Source organism: Doryrhamphus excisus, linkage group LG21, assembly GCF_037039965.1.
Source record: "Doryrhamphus excisus strain RoL-2023G ecotype Guam linkage group LG21, RoL_Dexc_Guam_v1.1, whole genome shotgun sequence".
NCBI classification, from domain to species: Eukaryota; Metazoa; Chordata; class Actinopteri; order Syngnathiformes; family Syngnathidae; genus Doryrhamphus; species Doryrhamphus excisus.
The window spans coordinates 6,387,563-6,415,400 of record NC_136377.1 but is presented as its reverse complement, the minus strand read 5'-3'; the positions used below and the strand labels follow the sequence as shown (position 1 = coordinate 6,415,400).

At 40.2% G+C, this 27,838-nt stretch overlaps 2 protein-coding genes across 2 annotated transcripts in view; one reads left to right on the top strand and one right to left on the bottom strand.

Annotated features, from left to right (window-relative positions):
- The first annotated feature begins 51 nt into the window (after positions 1 to 51).
- On the top strand, positions 52 to 12,190 carry fez1 (fasciculation and elongation protein zeta 1 (zygin I)). The gene is made up of 10 exons (XM_058086082.2): positions 52 to 358; positions 3,003 to 3,359; positions 5,316 to 5,400; positions 6,775 to 6,861; positions 6,949 to 7,114; positions 8,945 to 9,264; positions 9,690 to 9,770; positions 9,851 to 9,926; positions 10,015 to 10,080; positions 11,170 to 12,190. Exons 2-10 carry the CDS (start codon positions 3,031 to 3,033, stop codon positions 11,184 to 11,186), a joined length of 1,227 nt encoding a protein of 408 aa, XP_057942065.1. The 5' UTR covers positions 52 to 358; positions 3,003 to 3,030; the 3' UTR covers positions 11,187 to 12,190.
- Positions 11,897 to 27,838, bottom strand: part of esama (endothelial cell adhesion molecule a) — a 56,649-nt gene continuing 40,707 nt past the window's right edge. Inside the window, exons 3-8 of the mRNA XM_058086075.2 lie at positions 20,784 to 20,935; positions 19,921 to 20,122; positions 19,677 to 19,832; positions 19,377 to 19,499; positions 18,012 to 18,150; positions 11,897 to 15,863 (exon numbers count right to left, since the gene is read on the bottom strand). Of these exons, the coding sequence (XP_057942058.2) occupies positions 15,341 to 15,863; positions 18,012 to 18,150; positions 19,377 to 19,499; positions 19,677 to 19,832; positions 19,921 to 20,122; positions 20,784 to 20,935 (1,295 nt within the window). The 3' untranslated portion in view covers positions 11,897 to 15,340. The remainder of the gene's footprint in view (positions 15,864 to 18,011; positions 18,151 to 19,376; positions 19,500 to 19,676; positions 19,833 to 19,920; positions 20,123 to 20,783; positions 20,936 to 27,838) is intronic.

Sequence of the window (27,838 nt, the reverse complement as noted above, 5' to 3'; positions counted from 1 at the left end):
GAGACAAAGGGCGATGGTGGTGTGAGGAGAGAACAGTGGGAGGGAGAGGGATGTCGTCAGAGGATGTGTGGTGCGCAGGCGCGGGCGTGAGCTGGGCTGGATGCCTATTGATGGGAAAACAAGGGGCTGTGGGAGGACAGATACAGGCGGCTGTGGGCAAACGGATGAGGGAAGGGATACAAACCAAAGCTCGAATCCCATCTTCCGCGCCCTCACTTTGCGTTATTAGATCTATTCAGTGTGAATTGAATGTAGCCACTCTTTATCGGACGGTTTTACAACAAAGGGAGGCTAAGACACCGCCTCTTCTTGCCTCAGAAGGTCCTGCCAACAAACAGGAGCATCGTGTCCACTGCAGGTAACCTCCATCATCCATCCATCCATGTCTTCATCACCTTCCATCCATCCTGGCCTTCTAACCATGGTTGCCTCCATCTTTTCTTCCTCTATCCTAGCTCCTCTTCTCTCCCTCCCCCCCTTGCCTTTTCTCCTTCTGATGAGCTGATGACATGCACTCACTTGTCGTCCATTACAAGCACTAACCCCCATCTGAATGTCGATTTGAGGTGCAATTAATCCAGTAGATTCTTACATATTTCACTTCTAACACAATATGTTTGATTTGATTACTATTTCCAATGCAATATATACAAAAATGTGTTTATTATTGTCACAATTTGAAGTGACTGCATTAAATATAGACATTGTTATTGAGGTCAAAATCTAATTTAAATTAAATGTGAGAAGCAGCGGTGGCAAGGTCTTTCTCATGGTGAACCGAGCTTGCTGTGATTGGTGCTTTCCGATACCTGTATCGCTTATATGTTGATCCCGACGCATTGAGAATATTCCTGTTTGCATGTCAATCAGCATATGTAATCCCAATAGTCAGTGTTGGATTAGTTATATTTACTTTCCCCAAAAAGTAATTAGTAACAGTTATTTTTAAGGAGAAAGTTACACAAAAATACTTTCCCTGGTAATTAATCATTCATTCATTCATTTTCTACCGCTTTTTCCTCACGAGGGTCGCGGAGGGTGCTGGAGCCTATCCCAGCTGTCTTTGGGGCGAGGGGCGGGGTACACCCTGGACTGGTCGCCAGCCAATCACAGGGCACATATAGACAAACAACCATTCACACTCACATTGGTAATTAATCATGATAGAATAATTCCATCACTATTATTTACTATGTTACTAGAATCATTCAAATCATCAATTTCCATGTATTTATTTTGAATATATATATATTTTTTCTACCAAGCCTCTCAAGTCCAGTGTTTGAGCGGTTAATAAGAAGCTCTGAAGTTCATAAAAAACAATATCCGGCTTGTGAAATATGGAGGCACTCAACTGAGTTGCATGATAAGAAGGAGGAAGCTTCCCCCTCCTCCCCCCATTCAAATGGACCGGTCTGTATTCGCACACACATCATTCATAATTTCATCTGCACAACTTGTAATGTTCTTCATTAAGAGCACTGACCCGAAGCAATCAACACAGAGAAATAAGTACAGCCATTCTAGATTTGACAAATGTATATGATATATTGAAAAAAAAAAGGCAGTGAAGGTACTTAATTATCGCTGCTTTGGCAGAAAAGCAAATGAAACGGTCCCCCTTTGGGACCTGGTCCCCTTCTGGTGAATCTACCTCCATTACCTCTTTGTCTAGACAACGCTGTGCCATTTCTCATTAGGCGGGACAGACATGGTTTACAAAATGCCAGTGACAGCCTCATGGGATGTTGGTAAATTGAGCAGGTGGGGACTCAAGACACTGTGGGACATTTTTGTAAAATGCCCTTAGCATCTTCAACCATGGGCCGTTTTTCCTCGAAAACGGCCTATCCCAAATGAACCAAGGTTCCTGTGCAAGTACAGGGTCATATATATCATTATATATCTTGGTATGAAAGTAAAGGAGAGACTTTGATGGAGATTAAAATGAGTTATTTGTAACACATTTGCAACCACTACACACACAAACGGATTTGAAGATTTTTTGTAAAAAAAACCCAAAAACAAATAAAAGAAAAAAAGAAAGAAAAACAAAAAACACGTTTCGTTCCTCATAAAGTCAGTAAAGTTAAAAAAAATATTAAAAAAAATAACTTAAATTATTAGGAAAGAACATTATTAGAAATAATTAGGAAAGCAGGAAGTGAACAAATGTAACAGTTACTAATTGTAAAAGTACCAGACGGAGGGGTAGGATTTAATAAGCTTTGCTTCTTAAGTCAGTAGTCATGGTTTTGTTGTCAAGTGTAAAGATTCTGCACTTTTTCTTCAGCGGTACTTGAACGCACCATAGTTGTATGCTGTGAAATATTAGCTTTGACACTCAATCCAACCTCAAACCATCTACCTTAGCGTTGAGTAGTAGCTATTAGGGATGCAACGGCATGGAAAAATTTCCCATCACTAGTATTGTGACCATGGTATTGTTGAATGTGCTCAAAATGTTGAAAAAGTAAGACTAATAATACTTTCCTTAAGCAAAACTTCACTCCCCTGAGTGATTGCCGCCCAATTTATTCCAAATTTAAGAAAGGGTTTTAAACGGACTGGGGAAGAAAGAGAAAATAAGGTAAAAAAAAATTACCACTTCCACACAGAATAGGAGGATAACTTTTAATGGCTGACTATATGCAGTGTGAAGTTAATGTGAAGTCAATGTTTTGTATCATTACTGACGTGGCCAGAATAGTACCATATTTCAATATTTTTGGTAATAATGGACCATAGTCAACCACAAAACTAAACGCAAAAAGTATATATTCAAGCTTCTAAGGGACTCAAGCACATTAAATGTCTTGAAAACCAAATTTTCCAGCATTGTGTTAATTTGTTTTACTTATCTTGGCTCTGAACGGCGTCATCTGGTCGAGCGTGGGCTGGCATGACACTGCTTGAAACATGTTTATCTATGTAGAATATGAATACTTCAAAATCATATCTAAGAAGATGTAAATATATCTCAACTACTCTTTTTCCGGCAGGTCTCAGAGATTCACCTAACAGGACAACATGGAAGCACCTCTTGTGTGTTTGGATGAGGAGTTCGAGGACCTCCGTCCTTGCCGTATGGATGAGTTTGACCACCCAGCACTCAACCACTCCTCTTACAACACCACCACTACCACCGTCCCCTTGGCTTCCATCACCCGCGAGGATTTCTCTGAGCTGGAGAACTTCTCAGAGATGATGAGTTTCAAGTCTATGGAGGATCTGGTCAACGAGTTTGACGAGAAACTCAACGTCTGCTTCCACAATTACAACACCAAGACCGAGGGCTTGGCGCCGATACGCAATCAGTCACACAACCAGGAGGATGAGGAGCAGCTGCAGGATGAAGAGTGAGTGACCGCTGTAAATTTTTTTTTTTTTTTTGCCTAAATGTCTTCGGCTTCGGAAAAGTTTCCAAGAGCCTACCTAGCGCCACTCTTAAGGCGTCAAGGAAGTGAGGTTTACTAATGTAAACAAAGCACTGCTCTGGTTTCGGACCAGGCGGTCCTCATCGTCATTCCGTTCCAAGTAACACTGAAGTCCCTATATTGACACTTGGAGTTGTGCCCACTAGCGGTGTGTCGTGTCACGAACGAACGGGTCAAAAGAACTAGTTCTTTTTTATGAACGGAATGAACAAGGTCACCGCCACTAAAATACCCGTTCGGTTTGTTCAGTTGGAAATTATTATTTTTTTGATTGGCTGGAGAGTCAGTTCACCGTTACTTTTGTAGGGCGGGACTATCTGCGTGCTTGCCTGTCTTATCCTATCGTCGCGCCTCGCTCTGTGGGTGGGTGGGGCTAGCTGATCGAGACCAAGATTGACCCCGTCAATCGCTCAGTCTTGATCTTTCGGGATCGGTCTTGACCTTTCTGACTGGAAAGACAGAGACCGAGAGATTGACCCGAGGGTGGATTGTCGGAACGGGAAGCTGAAACGCTCCGATCCGGAGTGCTATCGTTGCGCTGTTGAGTCGGAACAAACGTGAACATGAGTGAACGGACTGACTCCACAGGGGAAGATCACAGGCTAAAGACCAATTGACCGAAATGACCGAAATTACGAAATGAACGGATCTTTTTACTGAATGAAACCGGATCATTCCGGTTCATTCACTGAATTGAACGATCTTGCCCACCACTAGTGCCCACATGGACCCCATAGGTGCAGGCATTAACCGTCAAACTGTACCCTAGGCTTTATTCCAAACTTAAGAAAGGGACTGGGGAAGAAAAAGAAAATAAGGTAAAAAAAAAAATACCACTTCCACACAGAATAGGCTACCACAGATGTCTTTAAGGTTCCATTTCTGTCACTCAACACAAGTATCAAGGTCTCACACGGTTCAAAGTACACAATGTCACTACCCCAAATATCCGTCAGTCAGCAGCGTGACCCCCCCACCTCCTACCTTCCCCCTTCCACTTTAAGGCTACATGCTGAATTATTCAGTGTTGAGTGTTGTTTGCTTCCGTCTGTGGCTGTTTATGTCTGTTCATGTCACATCCTCCCCCACTAGCAAGCAGGTGTCCTCACACTTGGTGGAAAAAAAACGCTGGTTAAAAATAGCCTTTGTTGCGGGCACAAGAAAAGATATCGGGAAAAAAGCTGGAATATTTTAAAAATGGCTTAATAACTTAATAATTTTATTATTGACTACTCTTCTTTGAGTTACGGGCAAATAATACCTGATATATCTGGACTGCTTTGCAGGGTTGGGTTATGGTTGGGATTTGGGTCTCTAAGGAATGGGGGTGAGAATATTTCCTGCTATGAGGATGATAATCGGGATGGCAGCAGTTACTACGGTTACTAAATGAACTTCCTTGACTAGCCAAGGGATAAATATAGTGGAACTTCGAGCCTGTTTATGCACTGCTGTGAGCCACCATGCATACAGACTGTCAGGCATTCAGTAGTGTCCACTGTGTGACTGAGCGTGGGCAGTGCCAAGCAGAGGCCCAGATGAAAAAAATAAAAAAATAAACCAACAAAGGCTATTTCTCCTTCGTTCTCCTTCCTTCAAGCGCATGATTGCACTGGGCTGCAGACGCCACAGACGCATTTCTGTGAGCAACTTTTGCTACATTTTTTGCATACCAAGACTTATTTACTTCTAAGTAAAAACTGATTTATTTCTAACCAACGACAAACCAAATCACGCTTATCTCTGGTCTAATCCTGTTATATAACTGTCCATGAGTGGACACAGCAGTTTCAAATATCTGCTTTACAGCTGTTTGTTGATGTTTGTTGTTGTTTTGTGCCACCTGAAACGCCATACTGTTTTTTTTTTTTTTTACAGTGTGTGGGATGCCCTAACTGACAACTACATAGCCTGGGACGGTGCACCCTCCGAAGGACTCAACGGCAATCTTTCTGACCAAGAGGTACATACCGCTGCATCAGGTTTACTATGAAGTGCTTCGGGTATCTATAGTTAGGTACTATAGATATGTATGATAGATTAATTGATTAATTAATTGATTGTTTTGCCTTTGCAAGGAAATTGAAGTAAGGCAGAAATTGGAAGATTTTTTTTGTTATTGATGCAGGTAAAGACCTATCTCACGGAGTAGGTGTGGTCAGGGGAGAAGAATGCAGATTTGCCATGTAAACAAGTTGAAATTTGTGGAGAATTTTCAAGATTGAATATTGAATATCATTATATCAAGATATAGCACGTTTGTGCCCACTAATGACGTATAAACCAGTCGATGCCAACCCACCGCAAACACAATTAAATAGGGAAATGTTTCATGATTTATTTTTAAATACAAAGCAAAATTTGTTCTCAATCAGAAATCACTCCAAACTCTTGATTGCTCTCTGGTTCTACCATATCTTACTTATTGTGTGGAAATATGGGGTAATAACTATAAAAGCAATCTTCACTCGCTAAATGTACTGCAAAAAAGGCCAGTAAGGATAATTCATAATGCCACCTACAGAGAACATACTAACTCCTTATTTCTAAAATCACTATTGACACTTACTATGGTACCCATTATATCATTACTTCAGTATGTGACAAATAATAAATAATAAATAATAAATAATAAATAATAAATAATAAATAATAAATAATAAATAATAAATAATAAATAATAAACAATAAACAATAAACAATAAACAATAAATAATAAATAATAAATAATAAATAATAAATAATAAATAATTTTTTTCATAAATAAATAAGTAAATAAATAAATAACAATTTAATCAAATAATAAATAAATTAAAAAAAACTTCAATTATATTAGGAAAGCAGGAAGTGAACAAATGTAACAGTTACTGATTGTAAAAGTACCAGATGGAGGGGTAGGATTTAATAAGCTTTGCTTCTTCCTACTCCTTTTGGACATGTGGAACTGTGAACTGATTATGTGATGCATTCAATTGTAATCTGATGCATGTTCAAATGAAATAAAACCATTACCATTACCATAAATAACAGCAGCTGAAGTGATACCTTTCTATGTGGACATACAGTAGGACTGTTCCTTCACGACAGGGTGAAGTTGAGTCTTCGGAAGGCACATAAAAATCGATTCCGCTTGACCTACTGTTACTATTCGCCCAGCCAGATGTGGCGCTCCATCTTCTCCGTTAATTGTCAGACCCAATCTCATCTTCTAAACTGAGTGTCTTGAGACACCCCGACTAAGTCATGGAAAAAAATATCAAAATATTTCAGGGTGAGACAGAATCAATAAACTGTTTCCTTCATATTCCGTTCTATTTCTTGTCAAATTATTCTGCAGATCCATGAAAAAGAGGAAGAGGAAATGAATGAAAAGAACGACAATGCCAACTGTCTGAACGAAGAACCTCTCATCACAGCTGATCAGGTGTGTTAACTTCCACATACAAGCAGGTCTTTGCATAGTAAAGTGGCGATACTGGCCGGAATTAAACCATTTATGTCTATATCCAAGGTCATTGAGGAGATAGCAGAGATGATGGAGAACTCTCCAGATCCTGGTGAAACTGAGGAAGAAGATGACGAGGAGAGCAGTCATTGCGCCTCCAGGACTAACCCTTCCCTGCTGGAGGAGATCAGACAGTTGTCTCAGGCCTCCAACAACAACTGCTCTTATGAAGGTAGGACTATTAATAGCCACCTTTCCACCAACATTACCAGGAATGTTTATAAACAGGAAAATATTTACCTGGGGAAAAATAATCCCTGGTAATCTGTGTGGTATGTGTTTCAACCACATCTTAAAATTCTGGAAAATGTATCAAAATAAAGCTGAGAGTCAAAAAGGGTTCGGTTATTGGTACTCAGCAGCCATCTTTTTAATCTAGAGCATCCATTCACCCTAACCATAGGGTTAGGGTTAGGGTTAGGGAGCCTAACTGGAGCCTATCCCAGCTGTCTTCAGGCGAGAGGCGGGGTACACCCTGGACTGGTGGCCAGCCAATCACAGGGCACATATAGACAAACAACCATTCACACTCACATTCATACCTATGGACAATTTGGAGTCGCTAATTAACCTAGCATGTTTTTGGAATGTGGGAGGAAACCGGAGTACCCGGAGAAAACCCACGCATGCACGGGGAGAACATGCAAACTCCACACAGAGATGGCCGAGGGTGATATTGAACTTGGGTCTCCTCCGAGCTGTCAGGTCTGCACGCTAACCACTTTCCACCGTGCAGCCCAGTAATAAAATTATTGTTCATATTTAAAAAATGTTATAAAAATATGTGAACTAATAGAAATCAAAATACATCTAAATTAATATTTTAAGTCATTTTTAAAATTATTATATAAATAATGTCAGTGTTTTTTGTACATTCATTGTACATTCATTTTTTGGCAATATTCATTAATTAATTCATTAATTTTCTACCGCTTATCCTCATGAGGGTCGCGGTGGTGCTGGAGCCTATCCCAGCTGTCTTCAGGCGAGAGGCGAGGTACACCCTGGACCGGTCGCCAGCCAATCACAAGGCATATATAGACAAACAACCATTCACACTCACATTCATACCTATGGACAATTTGGAGTCGCCAATTAACCTAGCATGTTTTTGGAATGTGGGAGGAAACCGGAGTACCCGGAGAAAACCCACGCATGCACGGTGAGAACATGCAAACTCCACACAGAGATGGCCGAAGGTGGAATTGAACTCGGGTCTCCTCCTAGCTGTCAGGTCTGCATGCTAACCACTAGACCGCCGTGCAGCCCAGTAATAAAATTATTTTTCATATTTAAAATTTGTTATAAAAATATGTGAACTAATAGAAATCAAAATACATCTAAATTAATATTTTAAGTATTTTTTTAAATGACTATATATATATTGTCAGTGTTTTTTGTACATTTATTTTTTGCAATTAATTAATTCATTCATTTTCTACCACTTATCCTCACGAGGGTCGCGGGGAGTGCTGGAGCCTATCCCAGCTGTCTTCAGGCGAGAGGCGGGGTACACCCTGGACCGGTCGCCAGCCAATCACAGGGCACATATAGACAAACAACCATTCACACTCACATTCATACCTATGGACAATTTGGAGTCGCCAATTAACCTAGCATGTTTTTGGAAACCAGAATACCCGGTGAAAACCCACGCATGCACAGGGAGAACATGCTAACTCCACACAGAAATAGCCGAGGGTGGTATTGAACTCAGGTCTCCTAGCTGTGAGGTCTGCGCGCTATCCACTCGACCGCCGTGCAACTTTGCCAAATATATTTCTACAACTCACATCCTGTTTCTGAAAGTAGAGGCGCTTTGTTTTCCAGTGACGTGTCATTACGGTAATCTGAGTCACAGAAGCTGATAGAAAACAGAGTAAGCCTTTGTGACGTAAACAACATCTACTTCTGGGCTGAGGAGTCCCGCATCGAGACAAAAACTTCTCCCACCCTTTTGCCGTATATAATATCTCCTCTATTCTCAAATGTCCCACTTTAGGCCTGAGTCTGATGCCCAGTTCTACACTGGTTGAGTTGCTGCACCGCGTGGAAGCAACAATTCGCGAGTACTCTGAGGAACTGGTAAGCCAGCTGGCACGGCGTGACGAGCTGGAGTTCGAAAAAGAGGTGAAGAACACTTTCATCACAGCCCTGATGGAGGTGCAGAACAGGCAGAAGGAGCAGCGAGACAGCAGCAAACGCCGACGCCGTGACAAAGCCCTGAGCTTGCAAGGAGGAGGGAGCGTGGCATCATTGGTCAATGCGGGGAATACAGGCACCGCTGGCCGCACGGAGAAAACGGGAAGCATGCCCGTCAAGGTAAAACGAAGAAAAAAGAAGGTGGCTACATTTCACAACTGTCCTTTCATTTAAAATACATCATTAGCTTCCATTTTGTCATTACATTGAATAGTACATCCTAAACAAAGACAAGAGCACGCTGCCAGTCAGTTCTCTTTCCTGATAATGGATCTCGGGTCCATTAGCCTCTAAACTATCTTCCTGGAATGATCCTAATTTGTAAGAGACGTCTCCGCTTGACAATAACAACTCAGTCCAGTCCACGCTTGTCCGCTTGCAGAAAAACAACCTAATGGACTTTTCCTGCTGTGCAATGCAGAACATGACTAGCGTTATAGTGACTGTGCATGCCCATATATGAGGTCATTACTCAAGTTACTGCAGTACTAGTAAATGCTACTTTGTAGTAGTATTTGATATGTTTGCATGTTTTTGGCCTCCAGCGTTTCAGCATGGAAGGGCTGTCCAACATCCTGCAAACGGGCATCAGACAGACATTTGGAAGCACAGGGAATGAGAAACAGGTAAAATACTCATTACGATTTGATACCTTGAGGAACTCAGAGGAACCTCGGACTGACTGGCGTTTTTTTTCTGTTTTTAGTACCTGAACACAGTGATTCCCTATGAGAAGAAAGGCAGCCCACCGTCTGTTGACGATCTGCAAATGCTCACAAAAAGTAAGTTGTTTTATTTTCATGAACAAAGTGGAAAAACAGTAGTTGTGATTGTTTCTTTGTTGTTTCATTTTTCCCCCCTTCCGTTTAGTTCTTTATGCCATCAAAGAGGACAGTGAGAAGGTGCCTACGCTGCTAACTGACTACATATTAAAAGGTAAATACGACAACCTGCCAAAATAATCCCTCTCAGACGTAGAATTCATCAAGACCCGGGCCCATGGGTTCTTCTACTACCAAAAAGTGGGGTGCAGGGGGGTGGGCTTACCTGGAGATTCGCAGGGTATGAATAAATGTAAATGTAGTACATTAGGAAATCCAAAAAACAACAATGAACAAGAACCTGGATGTGTGTGTATATATATAATATTATATAATAATCATTATTATATTATTAATTTGTTTATTATTAGTAGCCTATATTATTATGATGACAGTAATAATAGGCTAATTAATAATATAATAAAATGTATCATTATAAATAAATTAATTTAATTAATTTTATAAATTTATTATTTAAATAAATTATATTTATATATAGCAAAATGTGTTGCAAATAAATAAATAAATAAATAAATAAATAAATAAATAAATAAATAAATAAATAAAATTATTTAGGGGGTTCTTAAGGCCCCCTAAATAATTTCATTTTTTTTCCTTATATAAAATTGCTTAATTGATATTTTTTAAGGACCCCTAAATAATTTGATTTTTTTTTCCTTATATAAAATTGCTTAATTGATATTTTTTTAATTTATTACCATCATTCATCATGATGATGATAAATGTACGTCAGTGGCGTCAAAAGGTCTATTTTAGGGGGGGCTTCAGAAATAAAAGAATAAATAAAATTATTTAGGAGGTTCTTAAGGCCCCCGAAATAATTTGATATTTATTTATTTCCCCCTAAAATAGGCCTAGTGACGCCACTGACGTACATCGTGCGTAAATAATAATAATGTTGCCATAAGTCTGCAAAAAGCCAAAGAAAGCCTCCGATGCTTGCCGAGTTGAAGTCTCATAAAATCGGGGCACAAATTCCGAAGGACTTGAGACTTTTTGAGGGCACATTTTTCACCAAAATATTACATAAATCCCAAAACCAACACAACATTTTTGATACAGCTTGTATCGGCTTACAGAGGTGGACCTCAATATGATGGCCATTCAGTGGATATAGTTTGATAAATTGTTTGAAATTATTATTAAAATCCTTAAAAAAAACGTCCACTGTTTTCTCCTCCAGTGTTGTGTCCTACCTAAAGCATTTCCCAGCTGGGGGCCCACAGTGTGACAGGGAATTCTTTCTTCACGCCGCCGGCCCAAGCTGCATGATCTCTCTACTCTTGGGCCCATTATCAGCCATGGATCCTCACCATCAACATAATCACATTCACCTCAACTATGACGACTGCCTCTTGCTGAGCTCACCCTCTATCTTCTTGCACTTAATTATGCTTTAGCCAGCCATTTGAAATATTCAAAGCGGGACAACCTTTAACCCTGTTTTAAAAGGACTTCACTAATGGAGCATGACACGCTAGAAACAACCACCAGTACTAAAAGCGGTGATGTTGCATTTCGTTCGCTCTGTTTTTCTCAGTATCTATTGACTTTACATTGCATTCACAAAAGGACCACATCCCTTTATCGATTGAATTACAACAGAATGAATTTGAATACAGAAGCCATGCACACTGTTTTCTGCCAACGTAGGACTGTAGCTGACTGGAATGAGAAGAACAACAACAACTATTCAGGTGCAGTACAATTATAAGGCTATTTTTATTTCACGTTCTTGATTTCATTCTGTGAATATCCGGGATTTTTGTAATCTCTCTTAATTTGTATCAAACATTTGATAGAAACTTTGTTGTAGATTTTTCTACTTTCATTTCATGTATCATTAGCGGCAGTTGGAAAAATAAGTATTTGATCCCCTGCTGAAGTGCCCGGAAATTTAATTGTAGATGTTTTTGTATCAGAGAGGGACAGAATGTATTTTTTTTTTTTTTTTTTTTTTTACACTCTCTGTTGCAAATCTACCATTAAAAAAAAAATGGAAACTTACAAAATCAGCAGGAGCTCAAATACTTACCGTATCATCCCCACTGTGTCCTTGGATAGCATCCTTTAATGAGACCAGCTTTTTTTCCACGGAAGCTGTACACATTTGCATATGATCATATTTATGACTTAGGTTATTGAGATGTCTATGTGAATCTTACATTGCTTAATCGCCAATTCTAGTAAACATGCTACCCTAATGTTGTTGTGTCTTTGCTTCGCATGTTTATATACTAGTTATGTGGAACAACAAAAGACAAAAAAGTCCTCTGTAATAATAGCGTAACATACGTATTACTCCTATTGTATTGATGCCTCGCCTTATGAAAATCATATGTTGTTCACAGGTATTTTAATAGACTTGCACACAAACACTTATCTTTACTTTTTAATGGAAAATATACAAAGTATTTTCATGAACATACTAATAAGTATGTACAGTAGAAGTGCACAATGAGCCCATCAGTCGGAATGAGCATGTTTGTCTACAGTCGATACGAGTAGTTTGTTAAATACTAGTACAGTCATCCCTCGTTTATCACGGTTTATTTGTTCCAGACCCCGACCGTAAGTGAATTTCTGTGACGTATGATTCAATGGTTCAAGCTGTTTACAATATTCTAAATACATTTGTTAAGATTATTAGAGCTGTGATGTAGCGAGGGACGACTGTAATCATGTACGGTGCGGAAGTGGTTTTATATATTTTTTAATAAAAATAAATAATTTGCATATAGTATGAATGACTTGTACTGTTTATAATCCAGGGTTGACAGTTTCACTGACACTGAGCTTTGTGAACTGTGTCTATGTAACATTTTTTCTTAAATGGAACTTCCACAAAAAAAAAAATTCCCCCACATTTTTGCATAATATCAAACATATTTTTGAATTTCAGAATGGGTCATTACCAGTGTTGGGTGCGAAGGTGTTAAAACCAAACAAATAATAGCTTATTATTGCAGTAACTGAAGGTCTAATTGACAACACCGGTGGTTAAATAGCTAGTCAATGTGAATTGAGGTTGCTCACTATCAGGAAAACACTGCCATCTAGTGCTTCGATAGAGAACTAATCATTTGTAATTTTCCCCAACATGGGTCACTACAGGTTTGTTTGTGATCCTTCAACAACACGAACAATCTCAATTGTTTTACCACATGACAGTAAATGAGAACAATGGCTATTAGTTCCAGTGTAATGACAATACAACAGGCCAAATGACAATAATTGTATACTCTATAATACTGTACAGATTTCAGAGATCCAATCCAAACTGCTTTTAAAAAAGGCAAACGTACATGGAACACAAACCGTTTCAGATATTTAACCATTTGTTTTATCCATCCAGGGGATGTCCAAATGTGTTCCACTCAGGTAATCCCTCGTTTCTCGCGGTTAACTGGTACCAGACCCTACCACGATAAGTGGATTCCTGTGAAATAGGATTCAATGTTAATAAACAAATTGACTAACAAAATGATTAGAATGAATTCATTGGATTTTCATTTTGATTTCTTAAAGGAAAAAAAATGCTTCGCTTTTGGAACCCATTACTAACAAAAACTGTAATCTAATCCTGTTAAATAAAGTCATTTCATTTTTACAATATATCGAGGGCCAATAAAAAACAAGCTCGGTGAAGAAAACGGCCCCTTTGGACACCCCTGTTATAGACAGCCATGCTGCTTCCTATTAAACACACATTGAAAGGTCATTGTTGTCCAGCAGACCAATCATAACTGGAACTCAAACAAAAGCATCTTGAGAAACAAACATAATATATATATTTTTTTCTTTGGTTCAGCATCCAGTGTTAAAGGCAGATAATAACGCGTCATCTGAGAGTGGCTGATATAGATTTTTGCTGTAATAATAAAAATAAAAGAACATATTTACATTTCAAATGTTGATTGTGAATGTCAATCAAATTAACGTAACACAAAAGAAGCCACAGCCATAAAGTAAAATGACGGGACTACATTTTTTTGTTACCACAAGTAAAGCAAAAAAATATTAATTGAGAATTATGGAAACTGTGTCATATATTGAGTGTCTTATTAGCGTCTTTGCTATTGTGACAAAGACGTCACATCGATAGTTTCTTAGCATGTTTTGGATAAACTCATTGAACAAATACGGTAAGAACAGTTGGATTATAATAATTGACATTCTGTTAAAGCATTAGCATTATGAAATGGTTTTTAAATTAGCTTCAATGGCAAAAAATAATATTTTGGAAATGAGCTCGCTTACCTTACACACTTCCGTTTTGGGCGGGTCGATCCCATTATCGATAATATCGATGCCAATGGCTGTGTCCGTGTAAGATCAATATAGAAGCACGTGATGTCGATATTTTTCAGTTCTGTGCTTATTTTCGCAAATGTTTTTTGCTTGAATCATTTTTGTTTTTGTTTTTATTTACTTATTTCGCATTATTGACTTGCTCAATCAACAGTGTGTAATAAAGAGGACTAATTGTTATCATTTTGCTGGTATTACTACAGTGTAGTTAAATTCTTGTTTAATAAACTAAATTCTTTTTGTTGTATAATTTTATAAATATGATCAACAAATGAAAGTAAGTTAAAAGCACATGTAGCGGTATCGTAACTAATGGACCTGTATGTACTTGGTATCGGATAGATACAAACATTTGCAGTATCGCCTACCCTCCAGAAGCCATACCTGGGATAGTCACATGCCTATCACTCCAAAATGTTTCCGAAACGTCATTTATTCAAGCACAAAACTGTATCGGGCACATTTGAACACATTTAAAGTGGCCTCTTTAAATGTGGGTTAAAGGAGCATTGGTATTTTTTGTAGTTTCTGACCTAAAAGAATGGTAACACTTGCCAACTGTAGGGCCCTTGAGCAAACAATACTAATTTAAATCTGGACCCACGCAAGTGAAGCCATCACGAATCAATCCTAACTTGTGCTCCGCTAAATAAATTGTGTTTAAATAACTGTCTGAGAGCATTTTATAAGCTTCATAAAGGCAAACAAAATATCATGACACATAAAAGCAGTTGGAATTGAATATCATAAAATAAAAATATTGGAATTGCAAAGTAGAAAAGGTTGTATGAAAAATCGTAATTATACGTATTCTGCAACATATACAGTGTGTGGAGAATATAAAAAAATATTTAAGTACTTGAAACAAGTAGTGAGTGTCCTAAATGCTTGAAAATTGCTTGATTTTACTACTTTGAATCAGTGCTAAATAACAATAACAAAGCTTCATAAAAAAAAAAAAATCTGCAGATGTCCCTCGGGAGAATAAAGTGAGAGAGAGTATTCCACAGTCTACAGATTTCCTTTGCAAGTAATGGCTGTTGTTAGACAAGAGATCCAGCCTGGTTCTGCGCAGGCACCATAATGGGCACCCCACCCATGCGGGTGATGTTGGAGGCTGAGACTACGGAGGAGGGCAATGGTGGAGGCGGAGGAGTGGCGTGATGTTGAGGCTGGCTATAGGTCTGTGGGAGAACCTGGGCCTGTGGCAGCTGGGTGTAACGCTCCGGTGTGGGCTGGGCACCCCCGTTGGTGTTGGCCTCCAAAGGGGCAGGCTGCCCACGTGGTAGGGTGGTGTTGTCGTTGTAGCTGTAGTGGGTTGGTGTGGAGGCTCCTTGATGGCGTGACGGACGATAGCCAGCTGTGCTCCCGGCAGCCGTGATGATGGAGGCTGTGTCGGAGGGAGGCCGCTGGGGGTAGTGCTGCAGATGATGGTGGTGGTTGTTGGACGGCTCTCTGTGTTGCGGGCTGGAGGCGATGGAGGACAAGGTGCCGTTCTTGGATATGATGTCGGAACCCATGCCGCTTTTCGCCCAGGAAACCCGTTTGGGAGCTTGAGCGTCCTCTCTGAAGATGGAGACGCAGTGGTGTGTTTATTTTTGAAGCATGGTTACACACAGGAAGTAGTCAGTACTTGTAGAGTACACATTGAACATAGTCAGTTGGTGCCTTCTTCAGTAGCAAAATTATGGCTCGAAATCAGGGGTGTACATGTATTCGTAATCTGATTTTTCCCATACGGAACCTTTCCTGAGAAACTCACACAGCCACACTAGCTGAAATGACTCCTAGACCACTACCCTTTCAAAATAAGCACTTCTGGACCACTACCCTTTCAAAATAAGGACTTCTGGACCACTACCCTTTCAAAATAAGGACTTCTGGACCACTACCCTTTCAAAATACGCACTTCTAGACCACTACCCTTTCAAAATAAGGACTTCTAGACCACTACCCTTTCAAAATAAGGACTTCTGGACCACTACCCTTTCAAAATACGCACTTCTAGACCACTACCCTTTCAAAATAAGCAGTTCTAGACCACTACCCTTTCAAAATAAGGACTTCTGGATCACTACCCTTTCAAAATACGCACTTCTGGACCACTACCCTTTGAAAATAAGGTCTTATGGACCACTACCCTTTCAAAATAAGGACTTCTGGACCACTACCCTTTCAAAATACGCACTTCTAGACCACTACCCTTTCAAAATAAGCAGTTCTAGACCACTACCCTTTCAAAATAAGGACTTCTGGACCACTACCCTTTGAAAATAAGGACTTCTGGACCACTACCCTTTCAAAATAAGTACTTCTGGACCACTACCCTTTCAAAATAAGGACTTCTGGACCACTACCCTTTGAAAATAAGGACTTCTGGACCACTACCGTTTGAAAATAAGGACTTCTGGACCACTACCCTTTCAAAATAAGCACTTCTGGACCACTACCCTTTCAAAATAAGGACTTCTAGACCACTACCCTTTCAAAATAAGGACTTCTGGACCACTACCCTTTCAAAATACGCACTTCTAGACCACTACCCTTTCAAAATAAGGACTTCTGGACCACTACCCTTTCAAAATAAGGACTTCTGGACCACTACCCTTTCAAAATAAGGACTTCTGGACCACTACCCTTTCAAAATAAGGACTTCTGGACCACTACCCTTTCAAAATAAGCAGTTCTGGACCACTACCCTTTCAAAATAAGGACTTCTGGACCACTACCCTTTGAAAATAAGGACTTCTAGACCACTACCCTTTGAAAATAAGGACTTCCGGACCACTACCCTTTCAAAATAAGCAGTTCTGGACCACTAGCCTTTCAAAATAAGGACTTCTGGACCACTAGCCTTTCAAAATAAGGACTTCTGGACCACTAGCCTTTCAAAATAAGGACTTCTGGACCACTAGCCTTTCAAAATAAGGACTTCTGGACCACTACCCTTTCAAAATAAGGACTTCTGGACCACTACCCTTTCAAAATAAGGACTTCTGGACCACTACCCTTTGAAAATAAGGACTTCTGTACCACTACCCTTTGAAAATAAGGTCTTCTGGACCACTACCCTTTCAAAATAAGTACTTCTGGACCACTACCCTTTCAAAATAAGGACTTCTGGACCACTACCCTTTGAAAATACAAACTTCTAGACCACTACCCTTTCAAAATAAGCACTTCTGGACCACTACCCTTTGAAAACCTGTTTGTGCTGGACTCCATGTGATTCCAGTCCACATTCCAAATTTGGACGCTAGCATGTATGAATGTGAGTGTGAATGGTTGTTTGTCTATATGTGCTCTGTGATTGGCTGGCCACCAGTCCAGGGTGTACCCCGCCTCTCGCCCGAAGACAGCGTTTGGCCAATGATCGAATTAGACCAAACAATTTCGGGAAACATTTTGGTGCATTTAAACCTAATCCTAGCCTATGTCATGACATAGGATGTGCTCTCTGTACAATACAACCCTGTGCATTTCAGACAAAAATTGGTTCCGGTAGTAATCCCTGTGGTATGCCACCTGTCACTGTTTGTCATTCAAGCTAGTCGCCACAATCGGTATATTCCATTGTATGGAAGATCTATGAGTAAGTTGTTATGTTATGAATTGTAGCTACATTAAAAAAAAATGTCAATGTCCGTCTCGGTCGAAAGAGACTGATGCACACTTTCAATGAAAAGAATACAACGACTCATCGGAAAAACTCACTTGATTTCATTTGCCATGTCATCTTCGCTATCTCTCCGCCTCTTCAGCAGGAAATACAAGCCAGAGAGGAAGAAGAAAAGGCAGAGGAAGCCGACCACTGAGCCTACAGTGGCGCCTACGATCACACCGACATTATTGGCTGGAAAGACAAACACAGCATGATGTATTTATAGGTCGAGGGCTGATACTGGCACGCGGGGGCATGATACTGGGCCTAATACCAGACAAACCATGTGATGATCCTATTATCACATACTATTTAATCATGAGCTTATTATCACGTACTATTTAATCAAAAGACCATTTTGTTTCCAGAAAATTTTCAGTTTATTACATGTATTATATCATGTTGACAGAGCACAGACGGCAGCAAAACAAACGCTGTGTGTTCACGCTCCTGCGCTGTTCTCTGATTGGTTGTTTCACGGGCACGATATCAGAGCAGCGTGCTCTGAGTGGACAGCTACGGGGGCTGATACTGGACATGGTTAAACTCTATATTTTATCAGTATCACTGCCCTGGGCTTTGACACAGTATCATTTCGGCCTTTTCCCGTATCATTCATGGGCGGTTTCTAGGGTACAGGGACAATTAATACTGTAGTATGTGATAATTTTAGGTTATCACATGGTTTTGTCTGGTATCAGGCCCTCAACCTCGACCTCGACCTCCAGTCTCGGGCTGATACTGACACTTGGGGGCATGATACTGGGCCTGATACCAGACAAACCATGTGATGATCTTATTATCATATACTATTTAATCATGAGCTTATTATCACATACTATTTAATCAAAAGACGATTTTGTTTCCAGAAAAAATTCAGTTTATTACATGTATTATATCTAAACAGTGTAAACACAATAATTGCAAAAATATTTCAACAATAATATTTTATCAACAGTCTTATCTTATCAATGTCTGACAATTAAAGTTCCATTAATCAAGTTTGGGTTTTTTGGTGACTGGAGAAGCACTAGGCACTAAGCACTCGTGTGCTGTTCTCTGATTGGTTGTTTCACGGGCACGATACCAGAGCAGTGCGCTCTGAGTGGACAGCTACGGGGGCTGATACTGGACATGGTTAAACTCAATATTTTATTAGTATCACTGCCCTGGGCTTTGACACAGTATCATTTCAACCTTTTCCCGTATCATTCATGGGCGGTTTCTAGGGTACAGGGCCAATTAATACTGTAGTATGTGATAATGAGCCTTATGATTCAACTATACATCTGTTAGTGATTATGCAAATCAGTTAACCGCCAGTCACAACTGCTAACCTCGCTTCAATTTATGATGAGCTTTCTGTCTTTTTTTTTTTTTACCAGATCATACATGTTACATGAGTATAGTGTACATACATGTGATGGCCTCCAGGCTGATGAAGCATCTCTCTGATCCGGCTGCATTGCTGGCAGTGCACTCATACTTCCCTGACATGTTCCTGCTCAGGTTACTCAGCTTCAAAGTGCCTGACTTCTCATCTGCAATGACATTTACATCAGGGATGGTGCATTCGTGGTGCACATTATGCAATGTATACAGGTGTCACTTCGTTTTTTGCGTGGTTACATATACTATCAGTCAAAAGTTTACCCATTGAAGTGTGTACTCATAGCGAACTATTGTAGCTACGTACGTAGTAGCCCGTCGAAACTCACCGAGCATAGGTGAAAAGAAGACTTCAGAGGTGGGACTAGTTTTCCTCCACCTGTACAAAGGAACCGGCTTCCCATTGCTGGACCTGCAGTTCAAAGTCACATTTCCTTTCAGCTCTACTCTGCCTGATAAGCTGCACTTTGGAACAGCAGGGGGTACTGAGGAACAAAGGGCCCAAGTAATGTGAATAATAACATTTTGTTACGTTACACAATAAACACCATTCAGTCTTAAAGTGTGTCTTACCGTGGACGTCCAGGCTGAGATCAGCAGTGAAGCCAGGGTTATCCGGAATGATGACCTGGCAGAGGTAGCGTCCCGAATCGGATTCCTGGGTGTTGTTGATGTACAGCGAAACATCGCTTGAGGGCATGCCTGAGGTGAACCCAACTCTGCCTTTAAACTGGGCACTCCCCACGTTTATGGAGCCCTTTGTGTAAGAGATAATCTGAAACAAACAAGTTATCATCATTTCAGTAGCATGCTAACTATTGCTAGCATGCTAATATTAGCATAGTAACAATTTTTGCCGTTTTCAGGTCGGGTAGACACTATTATGCTTGGTGCTAGCATGCTAACTTTAGGACGTGATCACTGCTAGCATGCTAACATTAGCATACGAGGTGGGTGGAATGATCCCAATGTCGATATTACTGATACAGTGGGCAAATCAATCCCAGTGTTGTGTCCCAGGTTGTGATACAGTGCCGTAACCGGGGTCATTGAATTTCTACTGAAATTTTTCCAGACTGATTATGTATCATGTGGAACGGACGGATTCATGACATTTTGTTTCATTTCAGTTTTCATGTGAATTTTTGGAATAAATTAATAACAAAAACCTAAGTACCCCCTGTACTTAATAAAAACAAGTCAATGTTATGTAAAAAGTATGCCAACGTCTGTAAAAAGGACACAGTCCTTGTAGGAAAAATGTCTTCATGGAGAAATACTGTATTTTGTAGTTTTATTTCAACCTCCGAAAATCACTGAGCTGTTTACACTCATTACATTTGGCTGATCGACAACTTTGCAAGCCATAAGTGGTTAAAACTACTAAAAACAGTAAGAGGTTGGTCCAAATTCAACATGACCGTTTGCTTCCTTACCAGCTGAGTGTTGTTGGAAACAAGGTTCCAGAGAATGGTGTGGGTGCTCAAGTCACTTCCAGGCGCTGAGATGTATGAGGCCTTCAGAATCACCATCTGACCCTCAATCACATCCGTATGGGGTTGGCCCATCAGTATCTGTGCCCATATGCCTGAATGCATGTGGCGGAAGGAGAAAAAAAAAGGCTTGTGAGCAAAAAGTCATTAACATCGTGTCTTGCTTGAATGACATTTTATAGCATTCATGCGTAAAAAGGCTCAATTTATGCTTCAGAGCTGAATTAAGTCAATAACGGATGATTGGGAAATACAGAGATATACTAGATTGGGGTAGCAGACCGACTGTCCGACTGCTCCAATCTCACAATAAGATCACATAATTATTCATTCATTCATTAACTCATTCATTTTCTACCGCTTTTTCTTCACAAGGGTCATGGGGGTGCTGGAACCTATCCCAGCTGTCTTCGGGCAAGAGGCGGGGTACACGCACGGGGAGAACATGCAAAGTCCACACAGAGATGGCCGAGGGTGGAATTGAACCCAGTCTCCTAGCTGTGAGGTCTGCGCGCTAACCACTAGACCGCCGTGCATCCCAGTAATAAAATAATTTTTCATATTTTAAAAAAATTTATAAAAATATGTAAACTAATAAAAATCAAAATACATCTAAATTAATATTGTAAGTAATTTTTAAAATTATTATATATGTAATGTCAGTGTTTTTTGTACATTTATTTTTGTCAATATTCATTCATTAATTAATTGATTTTCTACCGCTTATCCTCACGAGGATTGCGGGGGGTGCTGGAGCCTATCCCAGCTGTCTTCGGGCGAGAGGCGGGGTACACCCTGGACTGGTCGCCAGCCAGCCAATCACAGGGCACATATAGACAAACAACCATTCACACTCACATTCATACCTATGGACAATTTGGAGTTGCGAATTAACCTAGCATGTTTTTTGGAATGTGGGAGGAAACCGGAGTACCCCGGAGAAAACCCACACAGGCACGGGGAGAACATGCAAACTCCACACAGAGATGGCCGAGGGTGGAATCGAACCCTGGTCCTCCTAGATAATCACACAATTAAATAGAATTAAATACAATCCAAATTAATCACAATATAATAACAAATAATAGAGTATTAATTAAATAACTAAATAATATCTAAACTTAATACTAGAACTATAAATTAGTTAATAACTAATTATTTATATTATATTTTAAATTTTAGGAACAACCTGTACTGTATATCTATGGCCAGAGAGGGGCAGCAGAGACCATATTGTTGTCACCACATCTAATTGTGTGATTGACAAGGTGTTAAAGCCAATGCTAATAGGTTGATGGCAATCTATCTAACCTCACGTCATCCTACACTGCACTGCAAAATACTTGATGCAAATATTTGGGAACGTGTACCGTATGCATATTTCATGAGCCTGCATGTCTGCAATAAAAGAGGCCGATTCTCAGAATGGGTTGGCTACAAACAGAAATGTTGCAATCATGTGTAATCGCAAACTACCACCCAAAAAGGGTGTCTCGAATGTATCATTGCACTCCTAGTCCGTTCTTATAGTGTATGACATACACTTTATCATCTGTCATCCAACAATTCGGAATATGAATTGGTTGAAGAGAAGCAGTAGTATACTATTTGATTTAATTGGGGAGGTGTCTCTTAGATCATTCCCTGGTGGGGTATTCCAAGCTTGCCCAACTTGGAGGAAGCCTCGGGGTAGAACTAGGACATGCTGGAGAGATTATGTCACGCAGCTGATCTCGGAACACCTCGGTGTCCCCCCAGTGGAACCGGAAGAGTTAGTCGGAGACTGGGAAGTCTAGGCTTCCCAACTGAGACTGCGTCCCCCTCGATCCGAATAAGGAGAACAAAATATATGAACGGATGGATGGACTCCACAAAGCCCATCAACACAAACAAGCCAGTATGTCGAATTTACTCCAAAGTAGTAGCAAAATAAAAGGCAACACTACAAACTTGCCCACCTCAAACATATCCACCTGACCCAGTTTTCCCATGTGGGAAAAAAAACACAACACCTCGAGATGCAGAGCTTTCATTCTGACAGTCAATACTCACCGAGATGTTTAGTCGGCAAAGTAAATACAAAGAAAGTCATTGAAAAAAAGAAATGCTACTCTTTAATGAAGTTCAAAAGCCAACGTTGGAAGAAATGCTGCAAATGTTAAAGTACAAATTGCTTGTCACATCACAAATGCTGGTGAAAGATGACATATTAATGGAAATATAATTATATTACTATTATGTATTGTGGGCGGCACGGTGGTCGACTGGTTAGCGCGCAGACCTCACAGCTAGGAGACCAGGCTTCAATTCCACCCTCGGCCATCTCTGTGTGGAGTTTGCATGTTCTCCCCGTGTATGCGTGGGTTTTCTCCAGGTACTCCGATTTCATCCCACATTCCAAAAACATGCTAGGTTAATTGGCGACTCCAAATTGTCCATAGGTATGAATGTGAGTGTGAATGGTTGTTTGTCTATATGTGCCCTGTGATTGGCTGGCCACCAGTCCAGGATGTACCCCAGCGCCTCTCACCCGAAGACAGCTGGGATAGGCTCCAGCACCTCCGCAATCCTCGTGAGGATAAGCGGTAGAAAATGAATGAATGAATTATGTATTGTCATAAGAGTGCTTTATTTGTTTGTGGGACAAAACACATGTCTTGCCAGACACATTTTGGTATGATTACACCAAATGTGTGTCATTTGGAAATTGTAAATGAATTCATAGTAGCTCTTGTTGTCATAGAAATGAATGCCCCCCCCCTTCCATGTTCGTAATTGCTTCTTTAAAAGACTGGTGAAAGCACTGCAACAATGCCCATGGAACAAGATCTGAAGTGGGTAGGTGTACATATCAGTTTCCCTACCACTGTGGAGACAAATGAAGCAGAACAGTGTCAGTGAAGAGAGACTGTGTAGGCTAAACTCCCTTGATAATAACATTAATTAAGTGCAACGCACGTGGAAACAATATAGAGGGTTTGGAATAAGATGTTTTGCGGGGGAAGATGCGAAAAAAAAAATGAATTAAAAACAGCAAGATGCCTGTGTTGACTGCTTTTTTGGACTCTGGGGAGATCTGAGAGGCAGACCTCGAGTCTGGTGTTGAATGACGGATGGGAAGTTGGATGTTTGGACCAGTGGACATGTAAAGACGACAGAAAGAGGCTTAAGAATAAATGCAATGAGTCACAGTGGAAAGGCTCTCAAACGATTCCAGCAGGATTGAAGAAGACTTCACAGAGTGAGACGTAGCTGTACTGTATTCCGTGACCTGAGGGAAACCAGTAACTGAAAATGTTCTCCATTTTCGATGTACCTTGTTGATGTACCCACGAAAAATACGTATCATCATTCCATCATGGAGGAAGAACGGTTCAAATTAATCATTCAGGATTCAAAATGAATATGACATTCATGCCCATGATGAGTGTACAGTGTATCAACCTCTGACCGCTATGTGTGTGATAACGGTCCTAAAAATAGCAATAGGATAAAGCAGTCAGAGGCATTATTTGATTTAAACAGAGTGCAAAGATAGTAAGTCAACAATAATATGCTCCCTCCCAAGCAGGTGAAAAGGTGAGCATAAATAAAAAATAAGCTTGCTTTGGATGGTCCTTGGCGGTTTTCAACAACCAATTATTATGGATTTTTATTATGATGGGAGAAATCTAAACTCCCAGAGCAACACATAAAATGTTGAGTCGGGTCTACAACGGTCCATAGTAATGGTGGATATGCTGCGGTGTAAATGTTAGGCTTTGTTTTATCATATCAAAACGGTTGGGTTTCTCGGTCAGACCTGAACATATCCAAATTATTTTAGGAAAATAGGATATTTCTGCATTTTTGATTGATCTGAGATCAGTGCATGAACCCACCTGATCTTTGTGCTTTACTCAGTAAACAAAGGAATGCCAATGTCGGATGGAAGTACTTCTTGCATAAAAGAAGAACAGTCGTGCCACCACTTGCAATGTTTGTAAAACGACAATTTCAAAAGGTTTTAATAATAATATTTAATACGTCATCTGAAGACCAAACATAAAACTCAGTATGAAGTGTTTAGTAACGCCAGTTGGGATCGACCCTGACACCAAAGCGGTTTAATTGTATGATTTTATTCTATAATTAGTAATCTCGGACTAACACAAAATGGGACCTCCCGCCCAAGAGATTGTGGGGCCCAACGGACAGTTTCCAGGAATGGTGCATAAGTTACCGTAGTTGCCAAGACAAGGCTTAGCAACACATACATAAACAGCCGGTAATCGGCTATTATTGATTGGCCCACCAGAAAAACTTCTCGTACTCCCGATGGCCAGTGAATCCGGCCTTGGTGAAGCGGATCACTAAAAGTCCGATGTACCACTTTTGGTTTTCAGGTAGACCCATCCCATCATTCTGCCATCACAACTCTACTTTGTTGATTTCAAACAATAATTTCTTCCATAACTTGTAATAATCATTATGTCATTGTATGGCCATATCACCTCATACTTTGGTACGTGACAAAAATAAAATGAAAAAATAACTTAAACTATATTAGGAAAGCAGGAAGTGAACAAATGTAACAGTTACTGATTGTAAAAGTACCAGATCACAATAATTTCTTCCATAACCTGTAATAATCATAATGTCGTTGTATGGTCATATCACCTCGTACTTTGGTACGTGACAAAAATAAAACAACAAATGTAACAGTTCATTCATTCATTTTCTACCGCTTTTTCCTCACGAGGGTGCTGGAGCCTATCCCAGCTGTCTTCGGGCGAGAGGCAGGGTACACCCTGGACTGGTCACCAGCCAATCACAGGGCACATATAGACAAACAACCATTCACACTCACAGTCATACGTATGGACAATTTGGAGTCACCAATTAACCTAGCATGTTTTTGGAATGTGGGAGGAAACCGGAGTACCCGGAGAAAACCCACGCATGCACGGGGAGAACATGCAAACTCCACACAGAGATGGCCAAGGGTGGGAATTGAACCCTGGTCCCCTAGCTGTGAGGTCTGAGCGCTAACCACTAGACCGCCGTGCCGCCCAATGTAACAGTTACTGATTGTAAAAGTACCAGATGGAGGGGTAGGATTTAATAAGCTTTGCTTCTTCCTACTCCTTTTGGACATGTGGAACTGTGAACTGATTATGTGATGCGTTCAATTGTAATCTGATGCGTGTTCAAATGAAATAAAACCATTACCATTACCATAAATAGGCCTTTTATTTCATAGAAAACACATAATTCTCCATAAATAATAATAATAAGTACAAAATAAACAACTAAGAATTATGTGTCTTTCATTTCTTTGTAGTTGACATGTTGTTTGTCATTGTATGGTCATATCACCTTGTACTTTGGTACGGGACAAAAAAATTTTAAGAAAAAAAAACCTTAAACCATATTAGGAAAGCAGGAAGTGAACAAATGTAACAGTTACTGATTGTAAAAGAACCAGATGGAGGGGTAGGATTTAATAAGCTTTGCTTCTTCCTACTCCTTTTGGACATGTGGAACTGTGAACTGATTATGTGATGCATTCAATTGTAATCTGATGCATGTTCAAATGAAATAAAACCACGACCATAACATTGTCAAAAGAACTTCAGACTACGTACGGTTCATTTACCTCGAGTACAAAATCCTACGAACATCCTCTGCTTTGATAATCTGTTGGAAATGCTGTGTGACACAAACACCGACGGCATCCGAACAAGCGGTGAACAGAACGCGCTGACACGGACATGAGAGTTGGACTGTTTTTGGTGTAACTCTCATTAAATTATAACCGACAATGGTTGTTTAACAGCAGGCGGTAGAGTACCGAGGCATAAAATAGTCATGAGTGTCAAATCAAGTCAGAATTGGAGTTCTTGGTTTGAACAGTCTGTACATTTGGAATGATTTGTGATAATTACAATAACAAAAAAACGGGCGGGTGGTTAGCGCGCAGACCTCACAGCTAGGAGGACCAGGGTTCGATTCCACCCTCCACACCATCTGTGTGGAGTTTGCATGTTCTACCCGTGTATGCGTGGGTTTTCTCCGGGTACTCCGGTTTCCTCCCACATTCCAAAAACATGCTAGGTTAATTAGCGACTCCAAATTGTCTATAGGTATGAATGTGAGTGTGAATGGTTGTTTGTCTATATGTGCCCTGTGATTGGCTGGCTGGCGACCAGTCCAGGGTGTACCCTGCCTCTCGCCCGAAGACAGCTGGGATAGGCTCCAGCACCCCCGCAACCGCCGTGAGGATAAGCGGTAGAAAATGAATGAATGAATGAATGAATATTGCCAAAAAATAAATGTACAAAAAACACTGACATTATATATATAATAATTTAAAAAATTACTTAAAATATTAATTTTGATTTCTATTAATTTACATATTTTTATTTCAGTTTTTAAATATGAAAAATAAATTTATTACTGGTCTGCACGGCGGTCGAGTGGTTAGCGCGCAGACCAGCAATTAACATGCTAGGTTAATTGACAGGTATGAATGTGAGTTTGAATGGTTGTTTGTCTATATGTGTCCTGTGATTGGCTGGCGACCAGTTCAGGGTGTAGAAGACAGCTGGGATAGGCTCCAGCACCCCCGCCTCCCTTGTGAGGGTAAACGGTAGAAAATGAATGAATATTGCCAGAAAATAAATGTACAAAAAACACTGACATTATATGTATAATAATTTTAAAAATTACTTAAAATATTAATTTTGATGTATTTTGATTTCTATTAATTTACATATTTTTATTCCATTTTTTAAATATGAAAAATAAATTTATTACTGGGCTGCACGGCGGTCGAGTGGTTAGCGCGCAGACCGGCAATTAACATGCTAGGTTAATCGGCAGGTATGAATGTGAGTTTGAATGGTTGTTTGTCTATATGTGCCCTGTGATTGGCTGGCGACCAGTCCAGTGTGTACCCCGCCTCTCGCCTGAAGACAGCTGGGATAGGCTCCAGCACGCCCGCGACCCTCGTGAGG